This window comes from Solea solea, chromosome 3, assembly GCF_958295425.1.
Source record: "Solea solea chromosome 3, fSolSol10.1, whole genome shotgun sequence".
NCBI classification, from domain to species: domain Eukaryota; kingdom Metazoa; phylum Chordata; class Actinopteri; order Pleuronectiformes; family Soleidae; genus Solea; species Solea solea.
In genome coordinates, this window is record NC_081136.1 from 8,810,875 (window position 1) to 8,828,132 (window position 17,258).

The 17,258-nt window shown below is 44.5% G+C and overlaps 1 protein-coding gene and 1 non-coding gene across 3 annotated transcripts in view; both read right to left on the reverse strand.

Moving 5' to 3' along the window:
• kirrel1a (kirre like nephrin family adhesion molecule 1a) overlaps positions 1-13,212 on the reverse strand; it is a 30,726-nt gene extending 17,514 nt beyond the window's left edge. Inside the window, exon 1 of one of the 2 annotated variants that reach the window (XM_058623804.1) lies at positions 12,914-13,212. In XM_058623804.1, the coding sequence (XP_058479787.1) occupies positions 12,914-12,959 (46 nt within the window). In that variant the 5' untranslated portion in view covers positions 12,960-13,212. The remainder of the gene's footprint in view (positions 1-12,913) is intronic. The other variant, XM_058623805.1, reaches the window with a different exon arrangement.
• A 3,452-nt stretch (positions 13,213-16,664) lies between these two features.
• trnar-ucu (transfer RNA arginine (anticodon UCU)) lies at positions 16,665-16,738 on the reverse strand. Its single transcript has one exon. It is a non-coding gene; the product is annotated as a tRNA-Arg (tRNA).
• Positions 16,739-17,258: the final 520 nt, after the last annotated feature.

Below are 17,258 nucleotides of genomic sequence, written 5' to 3' on the forward strand. Positions count from 1 at the left end.
ACCCGCGGTCCCGATCTCACGTTTCGCCTTCCCTTTCATATACGCTGTCCCCCACCGTCATGCCAGTGCTTTGAACTAAAAAGTACTACGTGCTGGATGCAGTCAAGCGCAACTCATCACAACAATGGCTTCTGACATTAATATTCTACAGACGACCAAGATGTGCAGTGTAAAGAGAATCAGATGCACATGGAGCTTTGCAGCACACATACCTCGAATAACTAAGCAATGAATCTCCCAAAAAAACAGAGGCCCTTTACTTAATCCCAGAGGAACGCCCAATGTAACAGAATTTCTGTATTTAAAAAACAAAAACAAAGCAAATAACAGTGATGGCTATGATGAGACAGAAGGGAAAATCATATGAAATAGCCACAAACATTGAAAAGGCACTTGAGGAGATAATGTTTTCCCAGCTGACATTTACATATCATATCTATATGACTTCTTTCTGGCAATAATAATAAAAAAAATACTACTTAGACTGGAATTTAGGTCATTTTAGTTTATTTGACCTCTACTTTCGTTTTTCAAGATTTAGAAAAGAAACAAAAGACTCAATTATCAATTATTAATCGATTACTAAATTAATCAACAACTATTTTGATAATCGATTAATCGGTTCAAAGCTTTTTTCATGATTAAAACAAAAAACAAACTTTCTTTATAAAGCCCCCTGTGGGAAGAGGAAACTAGATGTAAACACAGACTGCCATGTTATCAGTGTCGAGATGAACTTGTTGGCAAGCAGTTGCTTATTTACACATTCAGCAACTCCAGAGGGAGAGTCTGGTGACAATTCTCTTTTGGTTCCTTATTACTAGTGGCACCTTTCACTTGTGTGACCTACTGTAGATATGGTAATATTGATGATAGCTGCCTTAAATGCCCCACTATGCCTCATGCACAGACAATACAAAACGGATGGAGGGATCCGTTAACTTACATTCTTATTCTTGTCAATATTTAATGAGAATTCTGGTGTGAGGGTTGTGAGCTGATAGTAGCAGTGATGACAGTGGTTAGTGAGTTTAACGTCATGATTAAAATTATTTCTGAGAATAACAAACTTCATATTTGTCTATAGTTCATTACTGGACAATAAAGTAAGTGTGTGCATGAAGCATGAAAAGGCTTTTCTCACATATACATAGGTGTAAAGAGAGTTTAGCTGGGTTTAAACTACCCCGCAAATGGAGACAGTAGCCTGAGGGCAAGCAAATCCTTTCTACCACCACCTCAGATATGCGAGCTGGAGGTATTCCCTCAACCGCCTCAGTCAACCACAAACATAATCCAAAGTGAATACTTGTGAGCGAAGACTACACAATCTGCAGAGAAAACACCCATGCAAAGGCTGAGGACTGAAAACACTGACTCATTTAAACATGTGCTCATCGCCTTCTGATTTCCATATTACCCAGTTAACACTTGTCAACACGAGTGTGCGCGTGTGTTTCTGTTTTAAAGCAGGGAAATCTACACACACACAGAGCAGTCAGCACAAAGGCAGGACAAGAGCACATGCAAGGGAGCTTGTGTTCTTTCATTATGTGGGTTATGCTGCAGTGACAAATTTAGAGTGTGTCCTGATTTCCTTGAGTCACTGATCCCCAAGATACCACCAGGATACTCCAAGCAAGCACCACGTCCACACAAAGACCACGGTCACACAGAGCCGTGACCATGTGCACACGGAAACACACACACACAGACACGAAAGGCGGCACAGATGACCGAACCCACACCACATGGGTTAACCATTTCCTGTCAGCACACACACAAACATAACCAGTCTCAACCCCAAACATGTAATCGACACATTGAGGCGGTTTTAGTGAACATAGATTACACGGCGACTCGGAGTAAAACTTCAAGCGAGCAGAGCATCTCCACCGCTGTTGGGAATGGGTCTCTGTTTGATCTGGGATTAAGCGCAGCCCTGGTCAAAGTTTGGAAAGGGATTTGGATTAATCTGGGGCCGATGACAACAGCCCCTGTAGACACAGTGACACCAACCTCGGCTTGTCAAAGCCAACACAAAGCCAAAGGCAAGCACATGCACACATGTGCGCCCGCGCACACCCAAACGCTGCCTCAATGGTTGATTTACCATTTAAAAGCATGGCCACACGCCACCATAATGTAAACCACTGCAACAATTTATCCCAAAAGCACCTCTCGCACCATACAAAAGTGTTCCAGTAGCAAGGTAATGAACCATTCATTTGTCGCTGAAATTTACTGAAAGGGTGTGTGCATGCAAAGACGTTTGGGCTATTTTTAGTAAGTGCGCTGCCCTATGTTAATTTGCCACACAACCTGCTGTTTGGCAGTGAATGTCAAAGCCTGCTTTTCAGCATCTAAGCACAGTCTCACCTCGCCTCTCTCAGCGGGACAGGAGACGAGGCGGCTGGACAAGATTCCACGCAACACAGACCTCTGGTAAAAGGCACACGCCAGCCTCACTGAATCACATGCTATCAAATAAAATGCCATTTGTATGGATTGTTATGCATCGATCTAATTATCTTGGTGTCTGTGCCCCCACCCTTCCCGTACCTCTCCGTACCCCTGCAACAAAGTCTCCCAGCCTCCCTCGCTCTCTGTCTCTCGCTCCTCTCCAGCCAATCCCGTGCTTCGGCTGGATCACAGACGTGCGTCACCATAGCAACAGCTGACGTGTAAAGTAACTGCCCAAAAAAAAAGTTTTCTGTCTGTGAGCACACACGAGCATGTGCATCTGTGTGTCTGATGAAACCCTCCCTTGTGCTTGGTACACCCATTTTTCTGAGAAAAAAAGGGGAAAAAATGAAATGACCTCATCCGTCCTCCACCTTTCCAATTAATAATTGTGCGAGCTGCACTGGTCTGCTGTCCACCCCCCCAAAGTATTTTCACTGTTAGTCAATCTGCTGCAAATTGATTTTGCTATCTGTCTATTTCCATATCGCCATCGCGTGTGGCCGTGGTCTTGGTATTATGGAGGGGCAGCCTGGAAATGAGATGCAGGGAGACGAGAACAAAGAGACGGCGAGTTCCACAGACTCAGAGCTGTGAAGTGTGATGGAGGAGGATGACATCATTGTTTCGGGACAAAGTTGCAGCCATGGGAGTCATGCGGCACTGACTCGCTCGTTCTTCTTGTTTGCTGTACTGTATATGCCTGCACATCAATCTAGCCGTCAGCCCATCAGTCAGTCAGTCAGTGCACTCATACATCTGTCTGTGCATCTTTACTACAGCAGCTCTCTTTGAAAGTTGCCGTTCAATTCAAAAACTGTGAAGCCATTTGTTTTTCCTTTGTTCCCATGTGCAGTAAGTCTGTAAGTAATGATTATTTTTCATAGTATTCATTCCTCTCCATCACAAAATTCTATCAAGACCTTGCACATCATGACGTCATCTTAACAAAATGGCACATTTAAATTTAGATTTTATTTATTAATTACTTGATAAAAAGCAATTAAAATATTTAACGTGTTCAGTCTTGATTTTAATTCAGTTTAAATTCAACAGTGCAGCGGAACAAATTAATAATTATCCATCTTTTCACTTTGACATCAATACATTATATTGTGCTCATCAAATAATTTTATCAGACCAATTTAATTCAACGTTGCACTCAATTTCATAGGGTGTTTTTTTTGTTTAAAAAACAAACAAACAAACAAAAAAAGTAGGGCTTGGCAATAATTCAATCACAAGTTACTGTATGTCGCACTAGTAATAAAGGTTCAGTATCAATATGTAAAAGAAAAGAAAAACAATCGCACTACTACTGCAATTTTCAAATCACAAGAGGCGCTATACTTTTTGAAGCCACAATGTGTCAAAATATAATTTTAGATGAATTATTGTCTTGGTCTATATACATCTTGTTCTGGATGTACTGAAGAGAACGTCTTTGTTTCTCACAGATCTGCACAAATATCACACGGTAATCATTTTAAGTATGTTTTTCGAATGCAAATGGGAATAATGATAATATGATAACAAAAATGACCATTCCCTCTCATTTTGCAAATCATATCGCAATTGCACTAATCGCACTAATCACACTTGGATATTTATTCAAATTTGTTCAGCCTTAGTTATTTCTTTAACTTCCTGTCGAGAGTCATTCTTCGATTATTTTACATTTATCTTTATATTGACCGAAATGCCTTTGACTAGACGTCTAACCCTACACCAAACCCTCATGTCTGAGAAGGTGGAAAGAACAACTTGACAAACAAATATGATTTAAAAACAATGATTCAAATATTCTGTCCCCTGACTGATCAATACAGCTCCAAACCATATCCACAGCGGTGTCTTTAACTCTCGATCTGGCTGTGGGAACTCCAACACCTGTGTCTGTCTCAACAACATGGCTGCCTGGCAGGACGGCCATAATAACCTCGTCACCATGGTGACAGGGCTATAAGAACGGGCAAGACACATAGATGGAGAAAAAGGGAGGCAGCCCGCTGAGTCTGCCGACACCGTGTTAGTCAAACACAAAGGTGACTCCTGGAGGTGGGGACGGAGCAGAGGGAAGATTAGGGCAGAGTGGAGAAAGAGCCAGTAAGAGAAAGACTGACAGACTCCTGCCTTTGTTTGCCGCATTGTCTGCCTGCTCGCTGCCTTCCTCTGTCATCTTACCTTGCCGTCCTCCCCCTTACTAGCAGTCAGCGACCTTACCCTTTCTTCCTCTCTTTTGGGGCCTTGCCCCCTTCACATTCACGATTCACTTCCTTTTGTCTTGGAAGGCATCGACTAAGAAATTACCACTCCTCCTACTTTCCTCCACCTAGCGCCTCATTCCCTTCTAAGGCTGCCTTTCCACCTTCAAACCTTCCCTACTACCCTTTCTCTCTCTCTCCCATTCCTCCTCTCTATTACTATCAAAATGGGTGCCTTGGAAACAGGCTTATTTTTGAAATGACAGGAGGAAAATTCGTCCCGCACTTTGTCTGTCCATTTCAACACCGCCGTGCGCGCGGAGAGTGCATTTACTTGTGTGAAGGTGTGACCACCGATTTTCTGTAAATGTGTTTGCATGTGCCATACTCATTTCACATCTAAAGAGCCTTATTTGTACCAAACAATACCAACATTGTTACCATGGCTACAGCCAGGGAGGACTGCTGACACAATGATAGACATGGTGGCCATGGCAACCCCTGGATCAGTGCTGGGGAATATGATAATTCATGGATGAGGTGCGTGACACATTACGGGCACATGAATATATGCTCGAGTGCCTGAAAGCCGCCCTGTGGCTGGTAATCCACGAGCGTTTGTGCAGCCAACATGGCGAGCGGCTGACAAAGAATCCTCTGCTGTAACCAAGGGTGACCAGAGCTAACAATAGCTGTCCTCTGGATAAGCTCGAACAAGAGGATACATACATATCAAGCTGCTACTCAGCAGCGGCGTGCTGTGCAGCTTGCAGCGCAGGGGTCGCAACTGAATTCTGCAGACACGATCGATATCATAATGAATGACTAATCGCAGCAGTGAGTCCCGATTGATAGGGGGCTGCTACCTGTTCCTGAAGTCACTCACTCCGCCTCCAAGAGCCACATGATCAAGCGAGTAAACATCTGCAACCTCGGCTGCGACAGCTTTCAGATGGCCCGCCGACTCATGTCACAATACAGCATGGCACAGCGATGGAATCCAGCAGGACTGTTTTACAAGCAGCGTCCCGTCAATAAATCACCTCCTCCAAGGTCTGCGTTAATTCAATCCAGTGCAATCTAATTTTATTGGTATGTACTGGAGCGTCTTGCAATGTCATCTGTCACAAAGCATCCAATAAAAGCCCAGGGCCTTGACCTATGGAGTGAAGTAATATTCCATCAGAGTGCCTCTCTAACATCACCACAAGCGCATGCTGTCACGTTGAGGAGGAGGCGTCTTAGTTGATTGAAAACACACAAAAAGACTGGACAGTAAAGTCAGTGGCGTGATAATAAAGCAGGACTCAGCTCCGGAGACGTTAAAACTTTAAAGCCTTTGAGAATTACACGGCTCGGTTAATGGATGAGGAGCACTGTCTCTTGAGACTCACAGGAGCCACATTTTCTGTCTTTGACACTTAAATACCATGAGATGACATACCTTATATGTCCACACACAGCAGGGTTTCTCAATCCTGGTCCCGGGGACCCACTGCCCTGCATGTATCAGACGTTTCGTTGCACCAACACACCTGATTCAAATAAATAGGTTGTTGTAAGGCTTCTACAGTGCTTGGTGATGAGCCGAGCATTTGAATCAGGCGTGTTGGAGCCGGGAAACATGTAAGACATGCAGGGCATTGGGTCCCCAGGACCAGGATTGAGAAACCCTGACATACAGTACCTGCATTATCTCAGCCTGCAGCTGTTGTTCACTTCAGACTAGGCCTCTTAAGGAACATTCGGCATCTGCATCTGATATAAATGTTGTTATCCGCCCATAAAACCACATTTAAAAAGTAGACGCAGTCTTACAATTGCAAAGTGAAATCCCTTTGTGAAGCCTCCGTTTTTGCAACCGTAAATTCACGGACATCAACTGCAACCTGGGCCCTACTGAACGTTACAAGCTGTCAGTCACACGGATCTATTTACACTTTATCATTTATTTTCTTCTGCATGGAAATATAAGTGGGGTTTGCATGTTCTCCCTGTGTTCATGTGAGTTCTCTCTGAGTTCTTCAGCTTCCTCACACAGTCACACACAGCTGGGATTGGCTACCTCAAGTGGAGGATGAAGTGGTAAAAAATGGACAGATGAACAAGACCTTAAGACCATTACCTCCTCTTTAGAGACTTGCATTCAAATGGAGTTCTTCTTCAACCAGCATTGTCGCGCCCTGGTGTCTCACTGCTACTTTCAAGCCTTCACTCTTCAAAAAAGAACGATACATTATTTTTGATCCACCATGCTAATGTACAGCAAGCTTGGGTCATCTGGTTGTTTTTTTAAGAACGGGCATCCCACCACGCCCTGACCTCTGCCCCAGCCAATATGTTTGGGATGAACTGGAATGACAACTATGAGTCAGCTCCCGCCGTCCGGCAGGAACGGCAGCGCATCCCTGCAGCCACGTTCCAAATGGAGAACCTTCCATGCATGAGAAGCAGGCGATTGGCCCGCAGATCATCCACAGACCTTTGCCCATGTCGTGTATCTTCCGTCAAGCATAGGACACAGAATTATAATGTGGAATCTGAGAACATGGATAAACTTGGATAAGCTGAGCCTCAAGGGCATATTGTTGAGCTGGCAGTGGCCGTGCATTTGAACATTGTTTTAATGACTGGACTTTTAAGCCATCGTTGATTATGACGACCAAGGATCTGCTCTGTTCACTCATTATTTGCGGCGTACAGCGCTTCAGCCTGCAGGCTGTTATGTTCAACGACGAGGGTTTCGCCGCGCCGTGGTAACCAATTTAGTTCGACAGCTGACCCTAATGTTGTTATTGTAAACGGACGATGGATGGAGAACATGGGGTCTCTATTTCTCTCTCGCTCTCTCTCTCTATCTATCTGTAACTCCCCCCACTTTCTGTGTCCTTGCTGAGGAGCAGAAATGGGGAGAGCGGAGAAATGAAGTGACATCATCAGCGTCAGCCGCATTCCTGTGGAGGGAGGGGGTGAGGAAGAGGAGGAGGAGGGTGAAACAAGGGAAGAGGAGGAGGAGGAGAATGTCCCAAAACTTTTGAGGTTACAGGACTGACCCCCTCCCCCTTCCCCCCACTCTCTCCAAACACACACACACACTTACATCCATTCTCCCTCCCTGTGTGCATGTGTATGTGTTTTCCAGCGCACATTACTGTGTGTGTGTGTGTTACAGTACATGGGCTCCTCTTCCTCATCATGTGCTCCCTGTTTTAATTCATGTGCTTCTCTCCTCCTGTCCCCACCCCCACTCCCCCACTCATACCAAAACCCCCTCCTCTCCCTGCCTCGCTCTCCCTCTCGCTCCCCCCACTCTCCTCTCGTTCTCTCTCCACCGACCAAAGGAATGCAAGAACCACATCTGGAACTTATTAGAGAGAGAAAGAAAGGGGTAGATGGAAAGAGAAGAAGTAATGGTGAAGGGGGGAGATGAAGGAGGAGGGGGAGGGGGAGTGGGGTTGAAAAAAATGAAAGAAAGAAGCCCAGGAGGGGACAGAAAGAGAGAACGCATGAGCATTGGTGGGCAGATAAAGGCAAAAATACCAAAGGGAAGTTAAAAGCAACACACATTAATGGCAATTAACCTCTGTGGGGACGGCGCGGGGGAAAAGGCTCGGCTGATGGGGACTCAGTCATTCCTGAATCCAGTGCAACTGTAGCCTTTGAACCGGCCACCGCCATATTTTTGTCTGAATGAGCAGCTTCACCGTCCCCACTGAGCAAGCAGTCGAGCCTGAGTAATAGTCCCTTTCTCTGTGCCGCTGGCCTCCCGACCACTCCTCCTCCTCCTCCTTTTAGTCCTCGTCCCACTCTCCTCTCTATCCCCTCTTTCTCAACTCACTTATTTTCTTTTCTTTACTTTACTTTTCATCCAGCACACCCTCCTCCCTCGCGACACGGCACCACTCTCTTTCTCTCCTCCCCTCCACCGCCTCCAAAACAAACAAAAAAGTATCTCTAATCACTCTCGATCAGGCTTCACCCACCTGCCCACGGGACTAACCCTCTATTCAGCCCCCCAACCCTTGAAAAAGAAAAAGTTTTTGTGTCGCACCTTCCCTCCACCCGCCACCCCCACCCTCCATCACTCCAAATTGGTCCTCGCTGCAGAATGTGGCTGTGCAGTTTGGGGAAACAAGGCCGATAGATCCAGTCAGATGTGATAAAGTGTCCCTCTCTTGCTCAGGAGACTCGCATGAAGAAACATTTTGAAGGGGGATGGGCTTCTTTCTTTTTTTTTTTAAACACAACCAAATTACAGGGGCCTTTAAATCCACTCAAGAAACATCCATGTAGCTGTTAGGATGCGCAGAGGAGAAGCACATTTGTCCCTATGATCTAATTCATGTCTGACCACAGATTTGATAATGAATTGTCCAAATACTTGAAGTCGCTGCACTCGCACCAGATGATCTGAGAGCCTGGATGCACGCCTCTTTGTTCTCCCGAGCGCCACTTCTTAAAGCATTATGGGACATTTGTGTCCAGAGGAATGCCCCCTAAACAAACCTATCAAAGCGAAAGAAGCAATCACCATGTCACACGTCGACAAACACCCGACCGCGACAGAAATGCAGGGAATTCGCTGACTGAATGGGGGAACAACAGACGCGGATGTACATTATAACATTTCGGGCTCCAGTCCCAGACCGAGCTTTACAGCTGCTTCACTGATTGCTTTCAGTGGCTGATGTCAATTAGTGACGCTTTTCGGTAAACAGGCTTCATCTCAGATCCAAGGAAATTTGAATTCACACATTAACAACAGGATGCTTCAGAGGCACATCTCGCTCGCCGGGGTCAAAAATCAAAAACAGACTTCTGCCTCGCTAGATATGTCACCCCAGATACACAGGGTTCACTATCACACCGCGAAACACTTCACTGGCCTTGAAGCTATATGGCTGGAATGCTTGCGAAAACAATTGCGTCGCTATTAATAGTTGGATGCATGTTATTTCACATGATTCTTCTTCTGACAACTGTAGACTTCCTGTGGGTTGCTTTTTTCTTCTTTTTTTTTTTTTTTCACCCCCTCTTTAACGGCCTGCTCATATACGTATAATCACCTCCAGCCATGACTGAGTTCGTCCAATGCGGAGTTAGTTGTTATTATGGCCCAGTGCATCCTCATCCTCGAGTAATGAATTTTAGAGGTTTAATTTCTCTACATCTGCATGGGCTTAATGACACAGAGGACTGGCTGTATGAGATTAGCTCAGACTAACTACTCCGTTCTTCAATTTATCGGCGAGAACACTGGGAATTTTCCTCTCCTGGCAACGGTTCCTCAAGTCGATGTACTGTATATATTACTTAGTATAATAGAGAGTGGAAAAATCGGAATTTATTTGGATGAAAATGTCACAGATTATTACTGGCACGAATGGCTGAAATGCCGTAAATCAGCGGAGTGTTTTAGTGCCATGCCGGATTCTTTACGAGCCTTTCCTAATTCTTCATTTTTATTTGAACTATTACAGCCCACTTTGAGCCATTAACATTACACATACAGCAGTAGAACCGCTGCTTCGCTGTTCAAACAAACCTCGAGGCGGCCCCGTCTCTCTCGGGGCGAAAAAAAAAGCCACCCCAAAATGTGTCTCTGTGACTCTTCCAACATGTGAATATTTCCTTTTCGCTGAGCACACGAAGACAGGAATGTGTCTGAGGTCTATGATTCACAGTGTCAGCCATGTGATTCAGAGCGTACAGTCAGGGCGCAGGCAGCAGCAGCAGCAGCAGCAGCAGCAGCAGCAGCAGCAGTTCATGGCTTCAGTCCACACAAAAGGACACGGGCTGATAAATGGTACACCTGCACTGGCGCCTTTGTCCGAGTCACCGCTTCAGCCCTCACTGTTCTCCTTCTCATGAAAGAAGTTAAAGGCGTGTGTTTCGCGGTGATTGATTATGCAGTAACATTTAACAGCTGCGTTAACGGTGGCGCTTGTTTGGGACTTATTACCACGTTGGTATGTTGATACAAGGCCAGGATCCTAAATCAATCCCTCCAGTTGTGCTGCTGGTTGACGCTCGCTCTTCTTGCTCTCGGGTTACAGCTGTATCGTTGAATCTAAATAACTTGAAAAAAAACAAAACATTCTGATCCAGCATCGCTTTAATTAGCCTCTCGACTAATAACCATGCAATCATTAGCACCAGCAGGCAATTACATGTGTGCAAATTGCAGGCCATGAAATACTGTTTTACTAGTCTAATAACGAGATAAGAGTCTCTTAAGAAGGAAAAAAAAAAACATGCGTTCCTGTAGTGGTGGTATCTCTTTCGGGGGAGATATTCGCTTCAGCTTTCTGGGCTGTGCCTCGTAGCTCGAATGCAAAAGCCACAACATCGGAGACCTTAAATACATTACACGGTTATTAAAATCTTGTCTCCAGGAAAGCCTTTGAAATAGGGCTGCACAATTTATCACAAAATAATCGAAACGGCGAGATGCCCGAGTGCAATATCCAAGTGGAAAGTTACTGCAATTATTTGATAAAGATGATGGCATTATAGTGAATTTTCTGGATTCACTGGCCCAAAAATCATGGTCTTCAGATGTGAAAATATGTTTCCTTTGTTCAGACTATGACATGGATTTTTACATAAAATTGAATGAAATAAAGCAGCAAAAATGCTCGGTTGTATTGTATCGATATATGGACTTGAATACCAATCTGTTTTAACCAAAAGATCCCATTCACAGTACAATGAAGGCATAAAGGTGATAAAGAAGTATTGAAGTTCAATACCCAGCCCTACATGTGCATGTGCGCTTAAATTTATATCTGTAGGCACACGTGTGTGTGTGTGTGTGTGTGTCCTAAACTGTTTCTGAGTGGACTCACAGGACAATGGGACGTAACAGAAACAATGGAGACGTGTGTGTGTGTGTGTTGCACCAGCAGCCTCACTGATTCATACATGGAACGACTGATATGTCCACGAAAAAAGAAATCTGCATGCAAATGATCTCGTGCTCGTGTGAATCCCCCTCCCCACCCACCACGGCGACCCACTCGACGCTGAGCGTGGCGAGCCGGGCTGAGCGACACAAAGCCTGGCAGACATGGTGACATCATCCCTTTCCATACCTTGCCTTTCTTGAACAGTACATGCCCCCCCCCCCCCCCCCCCCCCTACAACCTATGATGAAGTGGTCGTGCTCCCGTAGACTGTGCGCGCACCCGGTCAACCAAGGTAGACAAAGAAAAGAGGTTTGCTGTGGACGACACACAGATGAGACGACGCATCGATCAAACAGGTAGCTTAGAGACATTACAACCATCCTCCTCCTCCTCCTCCCTCAGCCTCCTCCTGTCTCCTAGCAACTCGGCCATGGCTGTGATTATCATAAGCCAACAGTCTACCTGGAACCCCACAGGTATGGGGGGGGGGGGGGGAGCAGATGCACAGTGCTGCTGCTGCTGCTGTTGTTGCTGCTCACACCTCTTTGTGCAGAGGAAGGCAATATGGAGAAGGTGAAATGAGCTCAGCGGTGAGGTGGGACACCAGGACAGGAGCAGAGGAAGGGAGGGGAGGGTTAGAGGGGTGAGACAGGGGAGGGGGGGGGGGGGAGAAGTTGTCTTTCCCTACCAGCATCACTGTGGTGCTGCTGGTAGTGGTGTCACTGACTGACAGGCCATTCAGACGCCACAGCAGCGTGGAAGTGCCGCTGGCATGAAGAGCAGCGGCTGCTCTATCACTGTCATTCACGTCACGTCCACAGCGACTCACCACCGTCCGAACAACGGGCACCAGGGGGCGCGGGTGGAGGGGGGGTGAGGTGTATGTGTGTGTGTGTGTGTGGGGGGGTCATTTAGGCCGGTGGAGAGTGTTTACGCGCGCGTGCGCGAGTCCTGTTCTGAGTTGAACGCACGCACGAGCACGACTGGACCGAGCCCCCCTCCTGTATTTCAACGCGTTCACTTCAGAGGCGCGTGACAATGATGACATTAAGAAGAAAAAAAAGTGGTGATCCATTACTGCGCGCACACACACACACACTCACTCACTCACTCAATCTCTCGTGCAGCTGCACGTGCACGCGCGTACACGCACATCCACACTGACTCGCCTGCGCTTTAGGAATTCATGTTACAGCCTATACATGTCTTTTCCTCCCCAACGGAGTCACGCGCACATGTACACGCACACGCATATACGCTTCACAGACACGCTGTTTTTTTTTCCACTAACACATCACTCGTTCATTCACGAGCCTTTTTTTGCGCCGTAAAGCTTACCAGTTTGAAAACTCAGCAAACTCAGGAGCAGCAGCAGCCTCTGCATGGTTCAGCCGACCAATAAGTCCGTTATTGGCTCAGACCTCCGTGAGGACAGCATGAAAAAGCGGGAGATTCCTGGCTTTCACAGTAATCACACAGAGATGAATAATCCTCCTGCGTCGCAACTCCTCGCTGCTGCCCTCACTTGGGGTTTTACTCGCTCAGCTTTTAGACCATTTCAGTGTTTTCTCTTCTCCTCGTCTCTTCTTCGCTCTCCTCTCCTTCCTTCGCTCTACGGCGACAGTCCGTCTTGTACTGCACACTGAGGCGGCGACAAGCTAGCAGCGACGATATATTCTGCTTCCGGCCGGGCTCTTCAAAATAAAATCAACATTTAAAATAAAGAAATTGTTGAACCATAGATATCTATGGGTTGAACGATGATAACGAAAACTACGGAAGAGTAGTAGGGCCACACATTGACAGAATGAAAAAATAAATAAAACAGAATTCTGACTTTTCATGCGTTTTTTTTTTTTTTTACTTTCTTTAAAAAAAGAAAGCCCTAATACTCTTCCTTAGAATAAACATAAAAAATTCAACCGAAGAAAAAAAAATCACACTTTTTCTTCAACAACCTTTCAAAATAAGTGACTTAAAGGTCAAATGTGTAACATTTAGGCAGATTTATTAGTTTAGATTATATTATTTAAGTTAGATCTGTTTAACGTTTGTTAACTTTCATCTTTTGTGATTGAGTACCCATTTCAAAGGGAATTGTGCATCGATCCTCCAATAAATTTGCAAATAAGTAGTTAACATGTAATTGATTGACACAGATGACTGTTGTGAGCTCTTTTGATATAAAATTCACATTTGTGTCTCCAACAACAAATAAAACACTCTCTTCCAAACCTGCAGAATAAATACCATCGTCTACTAAACTTAAACTGAAGGTGACTGCTTTATTGTGGAGGAGGTTGTATGTTGGGAAGAATTAAATGATTAAATGGAACGAAAAATGCAATTATTTAAACATGTACCTATATTTCTAGCCAGATTACTCACACGTGCATTGGCAAACCATTTAAACATGGGAAATTAGCCACTTCTATATGACAAAAATACCAAATAACATTTCATGCAATGCTCACTTCCGGTCCTCGTAATCTCTCTGAATTGACGTCATATTCTCATTAGCGGCACATTCCTCCCTCTCTCTCGCTCTCTCTCTCTCTCTCTCCCCTTCTCTGTCCGTCTTCCTCTCTCTCTCTAACGTCAGCAGCAGCACTGTCCTCCTTTCTCCTCTTTCCCTCTGGACCTCGCTCAGTCCACCACCGGCTAAAAATACAATTTATGAAATAAAATAAATGAATAAAGCAGCTTACATTTGCTGAACTATTCGATTCGTTTGGTTTTCTAGTGTGATACCTCCCTCTAGTCCACACTTATATGACTATGTATATCAAGATTATTAATGTGTTTTTACATCTATCTATCTATCTATCTATCTATGTGTGTATATATATATATATATGTACATCTGCATAAACAGATGTTGATTTTATTTAGTATTTTATAGCGAAAAGTGCACTTATGGGCTGCAGAGATGGATTGATGATTGAAATGTAGGACCTGGGGTAAAAGGATGAATAAATACTGCAGGAATTTCGGCAATACACCTTTATATTTATTATCTGTGTAGGATGAGGACATGCAGTCATGATGTCATCATGTCCTCATCCTTGTCTCATCACTGACTTGGTCGTTCCTCAGGATGCTGAGCCCGCCACATTGTCCCCACAGGTTCTTACATACACACACATATAAACACACACACACACACGTTCCTAGCGAGGACACTCATAGACATAATGCATTCCCTTCCCTTAACCTTAACCCAGTTCTGGCCCTTAAACCAAGTGTTAACCCTGAAAAAGCCCTTTTAAGGGTTGACAGAACGTGAGGACACTAGGACACTTGTAGATGCATTCCCTTGCCCCTTAGCCTTACCTTAACAGCACAATTAAGTGCTTAACTCCTGACCCTTACCCTAACCCTTAAACCACACAAAATGTCCCCACGAATATCGGTTTGCATATTTTTTGGACCTCACAAAGATATAAATACAAGTACACACACATGTTTGCACTCATCGATGCATTCCCTTACATTAACCTTAACCTAAACCCAGGTCTGACCAGCCAAAATGTCCTCACTCCCTATACCAATTTGTTGGTCCTCACAAAGCCATGGACTCTTACCCTAAAACCAGGCCTTAAGCCTGAAAAAAAAGTGCTTCTCAGTTGTGGGGCCCATTTGCACAGTGTTCCTTGCGAGGACAGTCATAGACACAAGGCATTCCCTAACCTTAACCTAAACCCAGTTCTGACCTAAAACCAAGTCTTAACCCTGAAAAAAGGTCATGTTAAGGGTTGACAGAATGTGAGGACCAGCCAAAATGTCCTCATTCGCTTAGTGAGGACACTAGGGACACTTACAGTGGATGCATTCCCTTTGTCACTTTGCCTTACCCTTAATCATCACATCTAAATACCTGTGCCATAATTTAACCCTGATATAATCCTATTTCTAATTTGAACCCTGTACACCTCAATCCCCGAAAAAACATTCAAATTTGTGAGGACCAGCCACAGACACACACACACACACACACACACACACACACACACACGCTAAAGTGGTACTGGAGCGCCCCCGTGTGGCATGAACGTACTCTACCACCACCACAATATCTCTGTGTTTGTGTGTAAACTGATGAGAACTCCATCTCGTCATGTTTGACATAATTGTCTCTGGTTTATTATTTATTACAGCAGTTTGTATGTGTGTGTGTGTGTGTGTGTGTCTGTGTGTGTGTGTGTGTGTGTGTGTGTGTGTGTTGTTTGTTCAAACACAATGAAGGACAACAGTATATCTGTGTTTGTAATAAATGTTTGCATACTAAATCTGATGCACTCACCTTTGTCTTGTGTTTACTGGCTGACATAAAGCGTTGGAAAGGTCTGTAAATACAAAAATACCATGTATTATTGCATATGTAAGCTCTGGAACGCGCTGCCGCCGCCACATGTTCGGCTGTCCCCCACACTGCCTGTTTTTTTAAATCAAACCTCAAAACGCACTTTTACTCCTTGGCTTTTGGCTCAGCATGAGAGTTGCTTATTTTAATCCATCTTTCCTTTCCTATTGGTATTATTTTAATGTTTCTGTTGGTTTTAAATTGGTCTTAGTGTTTTCTTATGTTGTTTTTATGTCTAACTGTACAGCACTTTGGTCAAATGTGCTTTATAAATGAGTTTGGATTGATGTAAGAAGTAGTTTGTGTGAGTAAAGGCTTTTGATAAACCACATTTTAAGTACCTATGATCCTGCTCCACTGACATGTTATTTGTGTTCCTTCCCTCGTGGATATTTAAAAAAAATATTTAAATATAAAGTATATGATAAATAATAATTCATGAAAATAAATGAGAAGGAGAAAGAACAACTCTCTCTTACCTTACAGCATTATATCAATATATATATATAAATCAAATATTTGGATGATTATGGGTCAAAAATGTTTTAATAAATGTAGCAGGGACAAATGCAGCGACAGTGTGAGGGAACTGGGTCTAATTGTGTTCACTGTGGCTCACATTTTCATCCCTATAATGGCGGAACGACTGTAATGTCTCTACATTGCTAGCAGCGACCAAAACAGTAAAAATAACCGCAGATCTGCCGCGTGGCAAGCAGAGTGAGCCATCTCTGCCGGGACTCGAACCCGGAGCCTCTGGATTAGAAGTCCAGCGCGCTATTCCATTGCGCCACAGAGACTGCGCCAACATCTCCGTGTCCCGGTGCCGTTTTCCTACATCGCATACTCTCAGTACCGCTTGCTCTCAGCATCCTCTCAGCATCAGGACCAGTCTGTCGTCATGGTGTAGTTCCCCTGGTTGGCCACAAGAGGGCGCTGTTGCTCAACGCTGAGGCTGGAGGTCCCCGGAAGTGAGTCAGGTTAGCGGGCGTATAGCGGGAAATACACAGCTCCAATTTAACAAAATAAAAGTCCACGTCGTCCTCTCAGCTGTACAACATATGTTCACAATCGAGGCTTTTATTTTGAAGCCGTGACACCAGTAACTGAAGGGAGTTTAACAAAGCTGATGAAATGAAATCGCTTCGATAGCAACAAATCTGCTTTGTATTATCTGTATTATTATAATGCACGTATACTATAGAATAGAAAATCATATAGATTGTGCATTATTTAAATTTTTAAGAATCACTTCTTTGAACAACATATGATAATAGTTATTTTATGGACATTTACTCCTAAACATTGCTGTCCATGACA